General features: G+C 44.9%; 1 protein-coding gene across 1 annotated transcript in view; it reads right to left on the reverse strand.

Annotated features, from left to right (window-relative positions):
- Positions 1 to 3,456: 3,456 nt before the first annotated feature.
- LOC135558599 (protein FAM110B-like) overlaps positions 3,457 to 17,436 on the reverse strand; it is a 38,353-nt gene continuing 24,373 nt past the window's right edge. Inside the window, exon 2 of the mRNA XM_064992521.1 lies at positions 3,457 to 7,573. Within this exon, the coding sequence (XP_064848593.1) occupies positions 5,998 to 7,242 (1,245 nt within the window). The 5' untranslated portion in view covers positions 7,243 to 7,573 and the 3' untranslated portion in view covers positions 3,457 to 5,997. The remainder of the gene's footprint in view (positions 7,574 to 17,436) is intronic.

Here is a 17,436-nt window from a genome sequence, read left to right on the forward strand (position 1 = left end):
CTACACCTGGCTATCAGCGGAGCCTTGTCTGGCAGCGAAACAATTAATTCAGTCTCATTTACTGCCTTTTATAAAAAAAACATAGCTGATATGGCTGACTTGCTTAAACAAATGTGGTTTTACTGACGATTTAGATGTACAAACTATGGCATAAGGGGATGACAAGCGGATAAGAGGCAATCCGTAATTTCAATTAAAACATTAACGAACGAGCTAGGACGGGCGTAGTCAATATAACTATTTGCTCAGCACTTTTTAAATGTATAGCGACAGAATTCAGAATATGGGCCGTTCTTAGTGTTCTCCCTGTACACCAAGTCAGAACCGTGTGATAAATAAATGGAGCATATAAGCAGACAATGAAAGTTCTTACAATATTCGATGATTACATTTCTCTAAAACAGGTTATAGGCTACATGTGCACCACCAAGTCAGAACAGTAGGCAAAATTAAGAGGGGAAAATAGACAAAATTATTAGGGTGAGGCACATGGGCTACTAACACCTTACTACACAACATACACTTAGTATTACTTTCTTAGCTACAGTATACATATCTCCCTGGCATATTACATAATTTATGCAGCAGCATACAAGACATTTTTGGACTCACCTTGTTGTGCTGTGCTCACTTGAACAGGAAGGTGGCGCAGCAGTCATTTGTGGGCAAATTTTGTCATCAAACTTTGTCAACAAAGAATGGCATTGTCTGGATATATGGTGCTTTCAAGACAACTGAAAAAAACAATGTCGAATCATGATGACATCAGTGATCTTCAGGTCGTGGCTCTAGAAAGACGCCCAATTCTGAGTTGGATGTCCGTTCAAAATGTATTTTCCCAGTCAGAGCAATTTTTTTCCCCAAGTTCCCAGTTGTCTTCAACTCACCGAAGTCAGATTTCCCAGATCTGAATTAAGAGTCGTTTTGAGCACTGCAGAAATCATGCTGGACTGACAGCATGGCCAATGTTGAATGTTTATCATTTTAAGTTTGGAAAGGAGACCCTTAAACCCAGACTTAGGACCACACAGTCACTCCACTGAATAGTCGGCTATTGATTGCTTTGCAATGCTTGCAGTGAGCCACTGATTCCTTGCAAACCACTCAATGTTGAATAGTAGATTTCAAAAACTTGTTGTGTAATGTTTATGTCCAATGGCTGATGAGCACCGATATATTATCTATAATTTCTCTTCATATGACAAGGATTAAAAGGGATTTGCCAGTAGATTGTCAACTTGATTCATAATGACTGCATGCTAAGATTTTGAAACTATGATGTTTAGATGATCAGTCCAATCAAAGCTACATTAGATATAACGGGATTTATCGTCATTTTATCTGTGGCCAATGATCTTGAGCCTTCTTGGATGGGCACTTCCAATGTAACTCTAAGGCAGCGCCCATGGGGCTTAGATTTGGCAGTGACTTACTGTCCCCATGAGTGGAAAAACACTGAGCCAATCACAGTGCAACTAGAGAACATTACCAACCCCTACGCTCCGTATTTTCCGCTGGCTGCCCCACCACCACAGAAAGTACTGATCTAGGCTGAAACACCTGCATTTTGGAGCTGCTTTACTCAAGAAAGCAAAAAAGAGACCATATTTGTTTGCGGCCCTGAATGATGGGTCGCCACTGATTAGGTCACTTCCTCTCTGAGCCGGAGACAGACAATTATGTAAAGAAACTGCTGCATTACCCAGATATATCACTCTTGTAACATTTCCCACAGCCTGGTAAACCTGGAACATGGAGAGTGGAGATGGTAATTTGCCATTGAGCAGACGCTTTTTTCCAAAGCGACATACAGTCATGCGTGCACTGCATACATTTTTATGTACGGATAGCCCAGGGAATCAAACCTACAATCCTGGCGTTGCAAGTGCCATACAGTTTTACACACTAGCTCAGGTTCCTTGTACAGCCAGTGAAGCGATACACAGAAGCATGGAAAATGACGACAGGTTTTCGCTTTCCAGGACCGCCCAAGGAAGGTGATATTGGTTTCCTCTGAACATCAGACTCCACTCACATGGTCAGTGCTGTACACGAACCCTTTTTTTTTGCAAGGAGCACGTGTGCATCTACGTGGAAAAGTGTAGGTGCACAAAAATACATTTAGGAGCATAATGCAAAAATAATTGAGGTAATAAAGCTAGAATCATTCATTTTTCTAGGTGCACTGTGTTCCTAAATAAAAATTACAAGTCGCACAGCAAAATATTAGGTGCATATGCAAGTCAAATTGATGCACTGTAGAGCAGTTAGATGGATGACGTAATGGTAACCCTTAAATGCAATGCCCTGCAGTAACCATACATAATGTAGTACAGAAAATGAACAAAGCGCACCATTTTATCATCAAATAAACTACAAGACCAAAAGTCATGGGCCTTAATATGGAGTTGGCCCCGATTTGCTGCTATAACAGACCCACTCTTCTGGGAAGGCTTTCCACTACATGTAGGAACATGCTTCCATTCAGCCACAAAAGCATTAGTGAGGCCAGGCACTGACTTGGGCGATCAGGCCTGGCTCGCAGTCGGCGTTAGATGGGGTTGAGGTCAGGGCTCTGTCTGTGCAGGCCAGTCAAATTTCTCGACAAACCATTTCTGTATGGACCTCACTTTGTGCACGGGAGCACTGTCATGCTGAAATAGGAAAGGGCCTTTCCCAAACTGCTGCCACAAAGTTGGAAGCACAGAATGTCATGGTATGCTGTAGTGTTAAGATTTCCCTTCATTGGTACTAAAAAGTCTAGCCTGAACCATGAAAAACAGCCCCAGACCATTACTCCTCCAAACTTTACAGTTGGCACTATGCATTGCGGCAGGTAGCGTTCTCCTGGCATCTGCCAAACCCAGATTTGTCCATCGGATTGCCAGATGGTAAAACGTGATTCATCACTCCAGAGAACGCATTTCCACTGAAGGTCCCAACGAACAGTTCTTGTGCTGATGTTGCTTCCAGAGACAGTTTGGAACTCGGTAGTGAGTGTTGAAACAGAGGACAGATGATTTTACGCTCTATGCGCTTCAGCACTCGGCAGTTCCGTTCTGTGAGCTTGTGTGGCCTACCACTTCATGGCTGAGCCGTTGTTGTGCCTAGGTGTTTCCACTTCACAATAACAGCACTTACAGTTGACTGGGGCAGCTCTAGACATTTGAAGAACTGACTTGGAAAGGTGGCATTCTATGACAGTGTCATGTTGAAAGTCACTGAGCTCTTCAGTAAGGCCATTCTACTGACAATGTTTGTGTATGGAGATCACATGTCTGTGCTCGATTTTATACACCAGTTAGCAACGGGTGTGGCTGAAAATGACGAATCCACTAATCTGAAGGGGTGTCCACATACTTCTGGAGATGTATTATAGTTAACACTCCCACTAGAATACATGGAGAAACAGCCCACATACACATTTTTATGAAATAATACTCACAAAACTTTCCGAAGTAGACGGCAAAACAAGCCATTTATTGAAATAATGCAAAATAAATGAAAGTGAACACAATTCATTGCCTTCATTTTGAAGTACTGAGTACCAAAACAGTTCCAACTCCAATATACTGAACATGTACACTACAGTTCACAAGTTTGGGGTCACTTGTCCATTAAAATAACATCAAATTGATCAGAAATACGGTGTAGACATTGTTAATGTTGTAAATGACTATTGTAGCTGGATTTTTATTTAATGGAATATCTACCTAGGCGTACAGAGGCCCATTATCAGCAACCATCACTCCTGTGTTCCAATGGCACGTTGTGTTAGTTTATCATTTTAAAAAGGCTAATTGATCACTAGAAAACTCCTTTGAAAACTGTTGTTTTAATTTAAAGAAGCATTAATACTGTCCTTCTTTAGACTAGTTGAGTATCTGGCATATCAGCCTTTGTGGGTTTGATTACAGGCTCAAAATGGCCAGAAACAAAGAACTGTCTTCTGAAACTCATCAGTCTATTCTGGTTCTGAGAAATGAAGGCTATTTCATGCGAGAAATTGCCAAGAAACTGAAGATCTTGTACAATGCTGTGTACTACTCCCTTCACAGAACAGCACAAACGGGCTCTAACCAGAATAAAAATAGTGGGAGGCCCCGGTGCACAACTGAGCAAGAGGACAAGTACATTAGTGTCTAGTTTGAGAAACAGACGCCTCAAAAGTCCTCAACTGGCAGCTTCATCAAATAGTACCTGCAAAACACTAGTCTCAACGTCAACAGCAAAGAGGCGACTCCGGGATGCTGGTCATCTAGGCAGAATTCCTCTGTCCAATGTCTGTGTTCTTTTGCCCATCGTAATCTTTTCTTTTTATTGGCCAGTCTGAGATATGGCTTTGTCTTTGCGAGGCCAGCATCCCGGAGTCGCCTCTTCACTGTTGACTGGTGTTTTCTGGGTACTATTTAATGAAGAAGCTAGTTGAGGACTTGTGAGGCTTCTGTTTCTCAAACTAGACACTAATGTACTTGTCCTCTTGCTTAGTTGTGCACCGGGGCCTCCCACTCCTTTCTATTCTGGTTAGAACCAGTTTGTGCTGTTCTGTGAAGGGAGTAGTAAGAGATCTTCAGTGGCTTGGCAATTTCTTGCATGAAATAGCCTTCATTTCCCAGATCAAAAATAGACTGATGAGTTTCAGAAGAAAGTTCTTTGTTTCTGGCCATTTTGAGCCTGTAATCGAACCCACAAATACTGATGCTCCAGATACTCAACTAGTCTAAAGGCCAGTTTTATTGCTTCTTTCATCAACACAGTTTTCAGCTGTACTAACAATTGCAATTTTCTAATGATCAATTAGCCTTTTAAAATGATAAACTTGGATTAGCTAACACAACGTGCCATTGGAACACAAGAGTGATGGTTGCTGATAATGGGCCTCTGTACGCCTATGTAGATATTCCATAAAAAAATCTGCCATTTCCAGCTACAATAGTAATTTACAACATTAACCATGTCTACACTGTATTTCTGATCAATTGTATGTTATTTTAATGTACAAAAAAATAAGCTTTTCTTTCAAAAACCAGGACATTTCTAAGTGACCCCAAACTTTTGAACGGTAGTGTATGTCATCATAACGTCGTAAAAATTTGATCATGAACTGGGTTTGACGCAGTCTCACAGTCAAGCCAAGAGAGAAGACTGAACAATGTAGTAAGTTAGATGTTTGTCAGAGGGCGCCTGTTAAGCTAACAGTTTTGAAATTATATACATTTTCTTACAGCATTTACACATATCTTTAAAAAAAGCAAGTACCACAAAATCAAACTGCCAATGAGAATGTTATGGACAACAAACTAAACAGAAGCAAAAACCACGTAATGCTGAATGATTTCATGATGCTGCCTGAATGCTATCACCATAGTAACACTGAAAAAGGGGATAAATATGGGGTTTCCCCGGGAAGGGGGCAGGGTCTGGAATGTACCAAACAAACTCTCCTGGTACCAAAGGGGTGAAGCAGGTTTGGACTGTACCATGCTCACAGCCCTTTTTTCAAGGAAGTTTTTTTCTATAGACACTCAAAGCTCAGAATTATCAGACTAAAGACTGGTTACACACTGAAGAGCTGCATTCACACCCGTATGGCTTCCAGGCTCAGTGTTGTTCAGAAAGAAAGGACATTAAGATGACATCTAAAAAGAGCTGGTGTCATTGTGCTGGTCTAAACAGACAGAAAGCATAACAATGAGAGAGAGCTGTACTGCTCGAAGAGACGGAACTGAACTGCTGCCATCTTGAAAAAGGCAATATTTTCCTAAACCTGTTGCTTTAGCTGGAGGCTGCAGTGGCGGGTGGGTGGGAGGAGCCATGCAGATTCAGAGGACAACAAACACTGAACGCAATAGCGACCGCAAGATCCATCCAAGGGCGTCTTGCCAGTCAATACTTTGACATTCAGAGATTCAGAGTGTCCAAAGATCTTCATTCCATCGGAAGTCTTTTTTTGTTTTGTTGCAAGGACCATCTAATAGTTTGTTTCTTCCTTCTCTTTTAGACATGAGACACTTTCTGAGACTCGCGTGCCTGTTTGATGCTGTACAGCCATTTGATGACGCGGGCATTTCGTTCCACGGCCGAGATTCCGTACGGCACGCGTTCGCTCACGTCTTCCTCCTCGTCCGTCATGTCCTCGTTGCTATGCCGTGATTGGTCACAGTCCGAGCTGATCATGCTAGCGCTGCGGAAGTTGAGGGAGATTATGTCGGAGTTGGCGCGGGCAAAGCTCTCCACGCCCACGCTCTCCAGCTCCTCAGGGTCCAGCCCACAGTAGTTAAAGAAGCGTTCCACGTCGGCGCCTGCCCGCGCATACCGGTCGCTCAGGTCCGACTTGGAGCGGTGGAGAGAGGGCCGGCGGGCCAACGAGCTCCCCAACTCTAGCTCCAACTGCTCATCTGGGGTGGCAGAGGAGGGCGGCGGAGGCTCCCTCTCAGGGGACTGAGGGGCATTGTCGCAGAGGGGTGCCAGGACTTTGGTACTGGGCTTGGGGGGTAAGGGAGGTGCGGAGCTGCTGCTGCTTCGGGCCGCCCTTAGAGGCTTACCGTTGCACAGCCTGCGGATGTCAGAGGAGCTGTGGGAGGCATGGAGGGGTGAGTGATTGCCCTCGCCCCGCTCCTCCAGCAGCCGGCGGCTGAGGTTCAGGTTCCCCCCCTGGGGGCTCTGTCGGCCAGGTGCAGGCGGAGGCACCTTGAGGGACTTGGCGACGGAACGGAGGCTGGTGGGCTCAGTGCAGTCTGTGATGGGTGTGGGGGTGGAGCGGTGGGGGGCCAAGCTCCTGGCCCCAGGTTTTAGAGTAGCGCTCTTTGCGTAGCCATCAGAGACCGAGCCGGAGCTGTTCAGGAGGTTCTTGAGGATCTCCAGGTTAAGGTTCTCCCGTTTGCTGGTGGTGGCGCATGTGTCCGACTTGGAGTTGTTATTGAATGTCTTGAGGGCCACCCCACCACAACCGCCACCATTCGCCCCTCTCTTGGCCATGGCGGGGCAGACAGGTGGCTTGGCCAGCAGCTGGGGCTTGACAGGCTCCTGCTTGGCGTTGATGACCTCCTGGCTCTTCACGTACTTGGACTTGTCCGCCTCCAACCTCTCCACGGCGCTCAGCCGCTTAGGGTTGGTCTCCACCTGGCGCCGGAAGTACTCGGGTCCCTTGTTGAGTATGCGCAGGGGGACAGCGGAGACAAAGGCCGCCCCAGGGCCGGTGGGTTTGCTATCTGCCAGCGACGGCAGGGTCTCAGTGGGCATGTCTGGATGGCTCGGGGTGGCCACCGTGGCTGACGTGGGGGGTGGCTCTGCTGCGCGTAGGGCAGCCTGCAGACACGCACATAAAGCCAGGCGAGCGGAGAATGGGAGCCGTCTCCACTGGCCTTCAGCAGCCAGGTCTCATCCCCACAGAGCATCAATCAGCCCTTATTGCTGCCCTGATCCTACTGCCCCACAGCTTGCCAGCCTTAGGGTGGGGGGGAGCGGGGAGTGAGAAGGCAGAGCAGTGGTCCGGATCAGTAGGCCCTGAAGGATTGTGGGAAGGATCAGCCTCGTCTCCCCTCCTTTGTTCGCCTGACTGGAGGCAGCAGATCTGAAACAGACGGACCAATTGCGTTAGGAGATCAGGTGACATCAGGTCATAACAACATGAAGAGCTGGGAGACATGCATGTACTTGTCTGTTGACGGGAACACTATATAAAACACACGCACAAAGGAATACATGCAGATGCAAGCACACACAGTGTTAGTCAAAGGAAGAAAGACGGAGTAGAAAAGCACACAGTACATTTTGCTCTAACATCAGAAGAGTTATGAAGGATAAGATGTCTGTCAGTGAGAGGAGTCAGACTATTCCAACACTCTCTCCTCCTCTCCCTCAGACACACACACGAGAAAGTGCTGACACTGCCACCAGTGGTGTGCTGTTCTTCACCACACACACACACACACACACACACACACACACACACACACACACACACACACACACACACACACACACGAGACAGAGGGCCAGAAAGACAGAGAAAGGGAATGACAGAAGGAGAGCGAGAGAGTGTAGAGTGAAATAGAGAGTGTAGAGTGAAATAGAGAGTGCAGTGAAGTATAGACTGAAGCACTCAGCCTTGACCAGAACCTCAGGGAACTTCACAGAAAAAATTATGAAGTGGAATTTTTGGCCGTCATAAATAAAAAATCATTACAGTGGCATCAGGGAGAGGGCTGTTTGTGTGCCCGCTGATGGACAGGGAAATTGCAGTGACAAACCAGTTTTATAGCCCCACCGTATGTGTATGTGTGTCTGCTTTGATCTTGAGGCAGCGCTGCCTGTGACACGTCACACATTACTGAGGGAGAGGAGTCTGGGGGAGCAGACACCTGGACTGCCTCAGTCAAACCAAAAACACACCCTAATGTCTGGCTTACTACAGATACGAGTAGACTAATGAGTTCCTTTTAAAAGGGACAATTTGTAGTTTACTTTGTCATTTTCAAGTGGTGGCACTGCCTGGACGGAGGGTGTGATGGGGTCATGGATCAGGGCAAATCTAACCATTTGTTGTGGGTTTTGCTTTTGTTTCTGGATTGAACGGGGTTGTGGTACCTCAATTTGCTACTATGGAAATGTAATTATCAGAGGTACCTTTGGATGCTACTGTTTTTAATTTGTGAATCCCCTCAATCACTGAAATTAGGAGGGTTGTTACTACAACAAAATGTAATCACAATCTGCAAACAACATGTGACTTTCTCCACACCCACACTCCTCATCATATCAGTAATAATTGCTTCATATACACATGCCTGAATCCAATATCTCCAACTTTATCCACCCGAAGCACTAATTATACTTGTTTTTTCATAATCAAAATAATGCCACAAACGAGATAGGGTGAGAGGGGACTATAGTCCAGACTAGATTGAGATCCAAAGCCTCACTCCCAATCCCCCCTGTCGTACAGCATAGAAACACACTACTAGTTTATATCCTGACCCGTCACACACAAAAAGACCTGAGGCGAGCCTGCTTCCCTCTATTTAGTAATATAATCACATTAGGGGTCTGGGGACTCCCACAGCAATCTGCAAAGGAATATTTACATAATTCAATCGAGCAATGACACAGACTCCCAGCTCCAGCCGAAACACAGCAGTGGCCGCGGGGTAACCGTGGGGACCCATTTCATCATCTAAAGGTAAGACACTCCAGGAGAATAAACCAAACCATTGTAGTCCCTAGTGGTTAATACGGAGGGACAGTGTTTCCCCTTATTATAAATTAGGAGGGCTACCTTGCCCATTGACCCCGCTTACATTTTTCTTCAATGGAATACATTTGTTTGGTTAGCCCCGGATGCAGAGTCGGGGGCCTCTGCAACACGCCTACATGAAAATACATAGGGGAAACACTGCAGGGTCATCCACAGAAGGACGTCTGAATGAACAGAAACTCTCCCAGGCCACACTTCCTCCATAGATATGGTCACGGCTAGACCTTAGAGCTAAAGGACCCTGTAGATCACCTATATTATAATGTAAATCTGAGAGGATTATATGAATATGACTATGAATGTTATGGGAGACCGAGGAATGTGTAAAACAGCATGACAAAAGGAAACTCTCATTAGAAGTGGGTGGGTCAGTGGCCATACATATGAGGCCGCAGTCTGCCACCACACTGTCTGCAGTCACACACACCACCGTACCGTAATTAAGGAGCAGGAGGGGGTCAGAGCCAGTACTATACACAGTAATACCAGTAAATACCAGACTCTCCTCAAGCCAATACAAATGACTATAATCACCCCTGGACTACTAGGCTACAGTCTTAACCCCCCCCTCACAATACCCTTACCCCCCCTCTCAACAGGGCTATGCCAACCAACCAGCTGTGGGGGCCTTTTGTCCCGTCTGCCCTGCAACACTCGTTGTTTGGTGCAGGGTTGTAGTGTATGTATATGATGTCAGCACAGAGTACAGTAGTTTTTCACCTGACATTCAACCAGAGAATGGATGATATAATACACATGTTTACGGTCAGTGACCTACAGTTTTGATTCAATTACTCAAAGCAAAAGTCACTAAGTCAGATACGTCCACACACACACACACACACCTCATTCTCTCTCTCCCCCTCTTCCTCTGTCTGAGGAAGCCGATTCCTCCTAATAAATACCATTTTCCATGTCTTTCTCCTTAACAGACTACCTCTTTATTAGACGTATATTCTCCATGGATCTTATCAAGAGTTTTTATTTCACCTTTATTTAACCAGGTGGCCAGTTGAGAACCAGTTCTCATTTACAACTGCGACCTGGCCAAGATAAAGCTAAGCAGTGCGACACAAACAAGGCTTTGTTGCGAAATAAGCTGATTCTAGATTTAACCTTGGATTGAAGATGCTTAATGTGAGTCTTGAAGGAGAGTTCACAGTCTAACCAGACACCTAGGTATTTTTAGTTGTCCACATATTCAGAACCGTCCAGAGTAGTGATGCTAGTGGGGTGGGTGGGAAGCGATTAGTTGAAGAGCATGCATTTAATTTTACTAGCATTTAAGAGCAGTTGGAATCCACGGGAGGAGAGTTGTATGAAGCTGAAGCTCGTTTGGAGGTTTGTTAAAAGTGTCCAAAGAAGAGCCAGATGTATACAGAATGGTGTCGTCTGTGTAGAGGTAGATCAGAGAATCGCCAGCTGCAAGAGCGACATCGTTTATATGTACAGAGAAAAGAGTTGGCCCGAGAATTGAACCCTGAGCACCCTCAGAGACTGCCAGAGGTCCGGACAACAGGCCCTCCGATTTGACACACTGAACTCTGTCTGAGAAGTAATTGGTGAACCAGGCAAGGCAGTCATTTGAGAAACCAAGGCTGTTGAGTCTGCCAATAAGAATGTGGTGATTGACAGAGTCGAGAGCCTTGGCCAGGTCGATGAAGACGGCTGCACAGTACTGTCTTTTATCGATGGCGGTTATGATATCGTTTAGGACCTTGAGTGTGGCTGAGGTGCACCCGTGACCAGCTCGGAAACCAGATTGCATAGCGGAGAAGGTACGGTGGGTTTCGAAATCTGTTTGCTCACTTGGCTTTCAAAGACTTTTAAAAAAGGCAGGGCAGGATGGATATAGGTCTGTAACAGTTTGGGTCTAGAGTGTCGCCCCTTTCGAAAAGGGGGATGACCGCGGCCGCTTTCCAATCTTTAGGAATCTCAGATGATATGAAAGAGGTTGAACAGACTAGTCATAGGGGTTGCAACAATGGAGGCAGATTATTTTAGCAAGAGCGGGTCCAGATTGTCTAGCCCAGCTGATTTGTAAGGATCCAGATTTTGCAGCTCTTTTCAGAACATCAGCTGTCTGGATTTGGATGAAGGAGAAGAGGGGGGGGGGGGGTGCAGAGCCGTTGGCCCGGGGTTGATCAACACAGGAGATGCATAGTGTCCTTTGACCAGAATGAGCACATCCATAACAGCGGCGTATGTTTGGAATGTTCGACCGAACAGAATCCTTCATTCTCATAACCGCATTAGCCTAACATTCCATTCTCCTCCTTAAAAATAAATCAAAGGCCAACAGAAAAACCCCATATCAGCTGAGAGCTCAAATTCATTGCTGGGTCTGGGAGAGGCAGACACTCCTTTTGTTTTCTCACCCCCAGGCCCCAAACACATGATGGTCAGTGTGTTACGTACTAGGCAGTAAGTAGGCACCCAGACATTTGGTGATGACTGCACTGACATGGCTAGGGGCCCATGTTCAGTTAAATAATGGTATTGTTGCGACAAATTGAGACAGAATAAGAACTACGTACAGTATAGCTGAATGACCAATGCAGCATGTAGAGAGAGAAGTACTGCACATGCAAAATCAAAACTCATTACAAACTACAATGAAGTCCACAATGTTACTACTACTACTTAAACTGTGGTGATGTAAAGCATCTTCCTCAATCACTTTGTTAGATCTAAACGGATTCAGTGGATGAAGACCACAAATGTTTTGACAATAAAAAATGACAGTCAGCTTTGAGCCGCACAACGGGGGTTGGATCAGCTTTGAGCCGCACAACGGGGGTTGGATCAGCTTTGAGCCGCACAACGGGGGTTGGATCAGCTTTGAGCCGCACAAAATAATACCTTTATTTCCCCAAAAACATTGTGCAACACACTGTAGGAAGTACTTTAGAGTTACTATGTACATTGTGCATACAGTCTATTGCAGTACAAAAGGGGACTGCGATCTAAAGCAATGTTATCTAATAAAGGCAAGAGAAAACATGTAATATCTACTGAAGGAAGAATACGACAAGGACTCAGTGACAAATGTTTCAATGAATCTACTGTTGAAATAGTTTGTTTTCAATGCACATTCATTCACAACAATAGTTGTCCAATACAGTAATAATAAAATGAAAATAAAATGTGAGTGCACTCATATCAGATCAGTTCCTCCCACGATGTACCAGTCAAATGTCCCTCTATTAAAATGAGGCGACGATGAGAATTCTAGAAGCTGTAGATGAGGCTCTATTAGATGGCAAAGTAGTTTGTAGAAAATGGCTGTAGATGGCGCTGTTGACGTAGAATCAGAATGCAGTGCACACATCAAAAAGGGGAGCACAAAACCAGTCAGGATTCTCCATTCACAAATGTCAAAGGAAAAGACACTCCAATTCCCTTCTGGTTCATCACACTGATCATCTAAGCACTCGATTCTCCTTTAGTAGTAAACATATACTTTACAACTTTCTAGGTTTCTTTCTGCTTCAACGTTGGTCTGCACTGTCTCCAAAAGCAAGATGGGAAAAAGCTTGAGATCACAGTGACAGTAAAAGATGTTCAGACTCTAGGGGTCGCCCACAAACTCCCAACACTGTCTTTATGTCAAAAACTCAAGAATTGCAGCGACAGTTATCAACTGCCAATACTTTCCAATGTCAATACAAGGCTTGGAATATCTGTTACTCTGAGGAGATATGGAGATATTGACGGCAGCCAGCGCTGTGTCTTCAGCCAAAAGACACTACAATAGATCTGTTACAGAATAGGTCTGCTGTACCTGTACACTTCAGCTATCCCGTTACATCTTGACCATCCCACCGTGTAAATAAACCTAACATTTTTCAGTCGGAAAACTGATTAGAATAAAAATAATTTTACGCAACAGGAAAAGTATTGTGGGCTGAGTAAGTCTATTGAATTTTATACTATTTGGAACAGAGAGAAACTGTAAAAGCGTTTGTTGGTCCGAAACTGCCAGTTTTTCCATTAGAGCATATTTGTGCCGATACGACTGTACAAGCAGGCCTGTGTTACTTATTTTGGATGGTGAGAATCAATATTTATGGTACAAAGATCAATTCAGGAATTAGTCAGTGAAGTCTGTGTTAATCTGTGATCCCAGGCAAACGGATGCAAAGGGCATCAGAACAGGCAGGCAGGGTTTCCTATAGAGATAGAAACAAACACCGTAGTCTCTATTAGTACAAGAAAAACACACACACACACTCAGACCCATTTTAAACTTAGTCTCATGTGGTGCTCAGGCTTGGTCCCACAAACAAAGGCTTTATATAGCATGCATAGTCTTCATTTAAACTCCACAGATGTTTAACAACCTGATTCAACTGATCATCAAGTCCTTACCTAGATGTGTTAGTGGTGAGCTACAACCATAGATGCTACTGTGTGAGAGAGAAGGTCAGTATTCTCTCCTAAAGAATACTGACAATCTTTTCTCACACACAAATCTCCCCTCTCCTCCACACACTTCAACATTCACAGTGGGTGGACACACAGACTCCGTAAATGTGATCCCACCATCAGCAGGCCTAACGGCTGCCGACAAATATTGCTAATGGGATTGGAGAGGGAGGCTGTTTTGGGACAGTTCGTTCAACACAGACACTTCTTTACAATGCTGGTGCCTGCCAGCACATCACCTTATCCAGCTCTATTCACACAAGCAGTTATGTTTATTCACTAGAGAACTGGGGGGGGGGGGGGGACAAGGACATTTAGAGACTTGTCCGGAAGCCATTCCTGATTGTCCTTCTGGAAGGTTCTCCCATCTCCACAGAGGAACTCTGGAGCTCTGTCAGAGTGACCACCGGGTTCTTGGTCACCTCCCTGACCAAGGCCCTTCTTCCACGATTGCAGAGTTTGGCCGAGCGGCCAGCTCTAGCAAGAGTCTTGGTAGTTCCAAACTTCTTCCATTTAAGGATGATGGAGGCCAATGTGTTCTTGGGGACCTTCAATGCTGCAGAATTTTTGGGGTACTTTTGCCCAGATCTGTGCTTGACACAATCCTGTCTCGGAGCTCTACGGACAATTACTTTGACCGCATGGCCTGGTTTTTGCTCTGACATGTTCTGTCAAATGTGGAACCTTGTGTGTGCCTTTCCAAATCCTGTCCAATCAATTGAATTTACCACAGGTCGACTCCAATCACGTTGTAGAAACATCAAGGATGATCAATGGAAACAGGATGCACCTGAGCTCAATTTCTCATAGCAAAGGGTCTGAATACTTATGTAAATAAGGTATTTGTTTTTTTTGCAAAAATGTCTACAATGCTTTGTCATTATGGGGTATTGTGTGTAGATTGAGCATTTTTATTTATTTAATACATTTTAGAATAAAGATGTAATGTAACAAAATGTGGAACAAGCGCTCCACTATAGCAATCTCCCAAATCAACCATGACTAACCTGTAACAATGAGGCAGATTCAGTTCCTTATAGCCAGAAATATGGCTCTGAACTAAATTACTGCAATGAAGCCGGTTAGTTATTACAATAATAAAAAAATAATACTGGATATTCTACTTATTCATAACTTAATTACTTTAGTTTCACATGGAAGTCTTTTGAGAGAATACAATTAAATTAACAGACGTGGCATCGGGTATTTTGTTGACAAATAAGCCTAATAAGAAAAACTTTTTCAAATTGGCTGCAAATGAAATAGGCTAAAGCTTTTTTTAAATCTGTTCTCTCAATTTGTAAGAGTACGGGGGCATAGCCTCATAATATCGGTTCTTCTTCCCTCATAAAAAACAGCAGATTATCTCATACACTGCGGAGAGCACAGCCTCCACATGATGAGCCTCAGCATCCCACGATGCAGCAGTGTAGGCAGGGATATTTATAAACAGGGTTCCTGGCACACACGTGCGCCTGCTTGAGTTGCTAACCCGCCTGACTTCGCCGCTCTCCCCCTCCCTCCCAGCATGCTGCGCGTTTCAGTGGTGTTAATTATGGTCACGCCACAGAGAACAGGGGGAAAACAGGAGAGTAGTCCTCCGATCTTCTTCCTGGCACCACCACCACAAAAACAGCTCCTCAGCCTCTGTCCTTTAAAAGTAGGACAGTTGGAGTCATAAATAAAGAGGCTGAATAACATCCTTTGATGTCGGAAAGCAGTTTCAGGATCTGTTTCCCAAACATTCCATAAAGACCATGACCAATGGCCTCCCAAGGGGCGCAGTGGTCTAAGACACTTCATCGCAGTGTTAGCTGTGCCACTAGAGATTCTGGGTTCGAGTCCAGGCTCTGTCGCAGCCGGGAGACCCATGGGGCAGTGAACAATTGGCCCAGCGTCGTCCGGGTTAGAGGAGGGTTTAGCTGGCAGGGATGTCCATGTCCCGTTGCTCACTAGCTACTCCTGTTGCGGACAGGGCGCAATGCATGCTGACAAGGTCGCCAGGTGTTTGGTGTTTTCTCCGACAGATTGGTGCGGCTGGGTTAAGTGAGCATTGTGTCAAGAATCAGTGCGGCTTGGTTGTGTTTCGAAGGACACATGAAGCTTGACCTTCGCCTCTCGAGTCCATACGGGAGTTGGAGCGATGAGGCAAGACCAATTAGATACCACAAAATTGGGGAGAAAAACTAACAAAAGACCATGACCATTAGAGGGCATAATGAAACTGGCCCCAGGACTCAGCCTCAGCGCCGTCTGTTATGCTAGAGCTGAATTCTTAATGACTTTGACCCTCTGCTGTTTAGCTACACATAACATGGGCTGCCAGTCATGTAGTTACACTAACCAGCCTTTCTGCCCACTGTGATCACTTAATCTAGGATAGATCTGATCTAGGCCAAAATGACTGTTCAGCACACTGACTCCACTAAAGGTTACTGTTACTATGACTGTTTAGTACGGAGTAAAGCTTTTGGTCCACCGCAGCACCTAATCATCGTCTTGACAGTACTGGTTCAAAACCACAATTAGTTGAGTCAGGTGTTTAGGGTTCTGGGCTGGAACAAAGGATGTTGCACTACATGCAACATATGGCCAGAATCATTGGCTTCCTCTGTTCCCTGTTCTAAACGCTGCAGGTAGAAGATAGGATTTGAGAAGGTGGGCCTACTAACCTAACACAGAACTGACTTAGATCAGTAGCATCCTACCCTGTTCTTAACAGCTTGCCTTCTCATAGTTGTGATACATCCATCCTGTTCTTAGCAGAGATAGTCACAGTTGTGATACATTATCTATAGTTTGTTTACTAACACCAGCAGAAGCAGGAGCGAGGTGGGCGTGTTTGAGAGTCCCTGCTTCTTGGCACAGTGGGGGATCAGTATATTGCTCTACCAGCTTACAGTACTGATACTAGCTTACAGTACAGATAGACAGGAAAGCTGTCCCAGCCATAGATAGAACACTGTCTCAGCTGAAAGCAGATGCATCTCAAATGCAAGATAATTCGCCTGGCTAAAAGGAGAACATAAGTTCCAATCGGCCTCGGTGTCTAACAGTGGAAAATCATCACCACCAGTGAGTGATAAACTTAGTCCACTTGTGTTCCTCTGTCCTGACTTTATCTTGAACACATTGGAATAACATTTGGGTCTGTCTTTCTTCTTCTGCAGAAGACTGCTGCTACCTTGCTGCCTGTTAGCTTAGCTGCTTGTTGGCCTTGGTGCTAGAGTGGAAAAACACTGTTGCACTGAAGTAATGAAAACATTTGGGATGATGCTCCTCTGTTCAGCAGTGCTAGGCCTAGATAGTTACAGTACTTCAGGGATTGGCAGGATAGGGTGGGTACTGGGAGAAAGGAACGAAGTCTGTTCAGGCTCTCTGAACAAATGTAAATCACAACTACTTTGAAGGTGTTTAGACGAAGAGGCGAACAGATACGGTTTAAGGGCTGATGGACAACTTTATCCCTGGATCCTGTATTTTTAGTTAGGGAGACAGGTGGAGTAAGTTAGTGGTTGGATTTGGTAGATTTGTTCCTTTTAATGGTTTTGATCAAAAGGGGAGAATGTCATGTTTCAGAGGTGAACATTTTAGTTTGAATAGGCACCAAATCTCCAGTCATTAACATTGTTTTGAATACAACAATACCAGGCTGTAGAATATAATCAAGGCTACTGAACCTGCTGTCAAGGAATGCTTTCTTTGTATGTCATCTATAATAGTTTGTTTTGTAATTCTACTGCACTGAATAA

Source organism: Oncorhynchus masou, chromosome 17 (assembly GCF_036934945.1).
Source record: "Oncorhynchus masou masou isolate Uvic2021 chromosome 17, UVic_Omas_1.1, whole genome shotgun sequence".
NCBI lineage: Eukaryota > Metazoa > Chordata > Actinopteri > Salmoniformes > Salmonidae > Oncorhynchus > Oncorhynchus masou.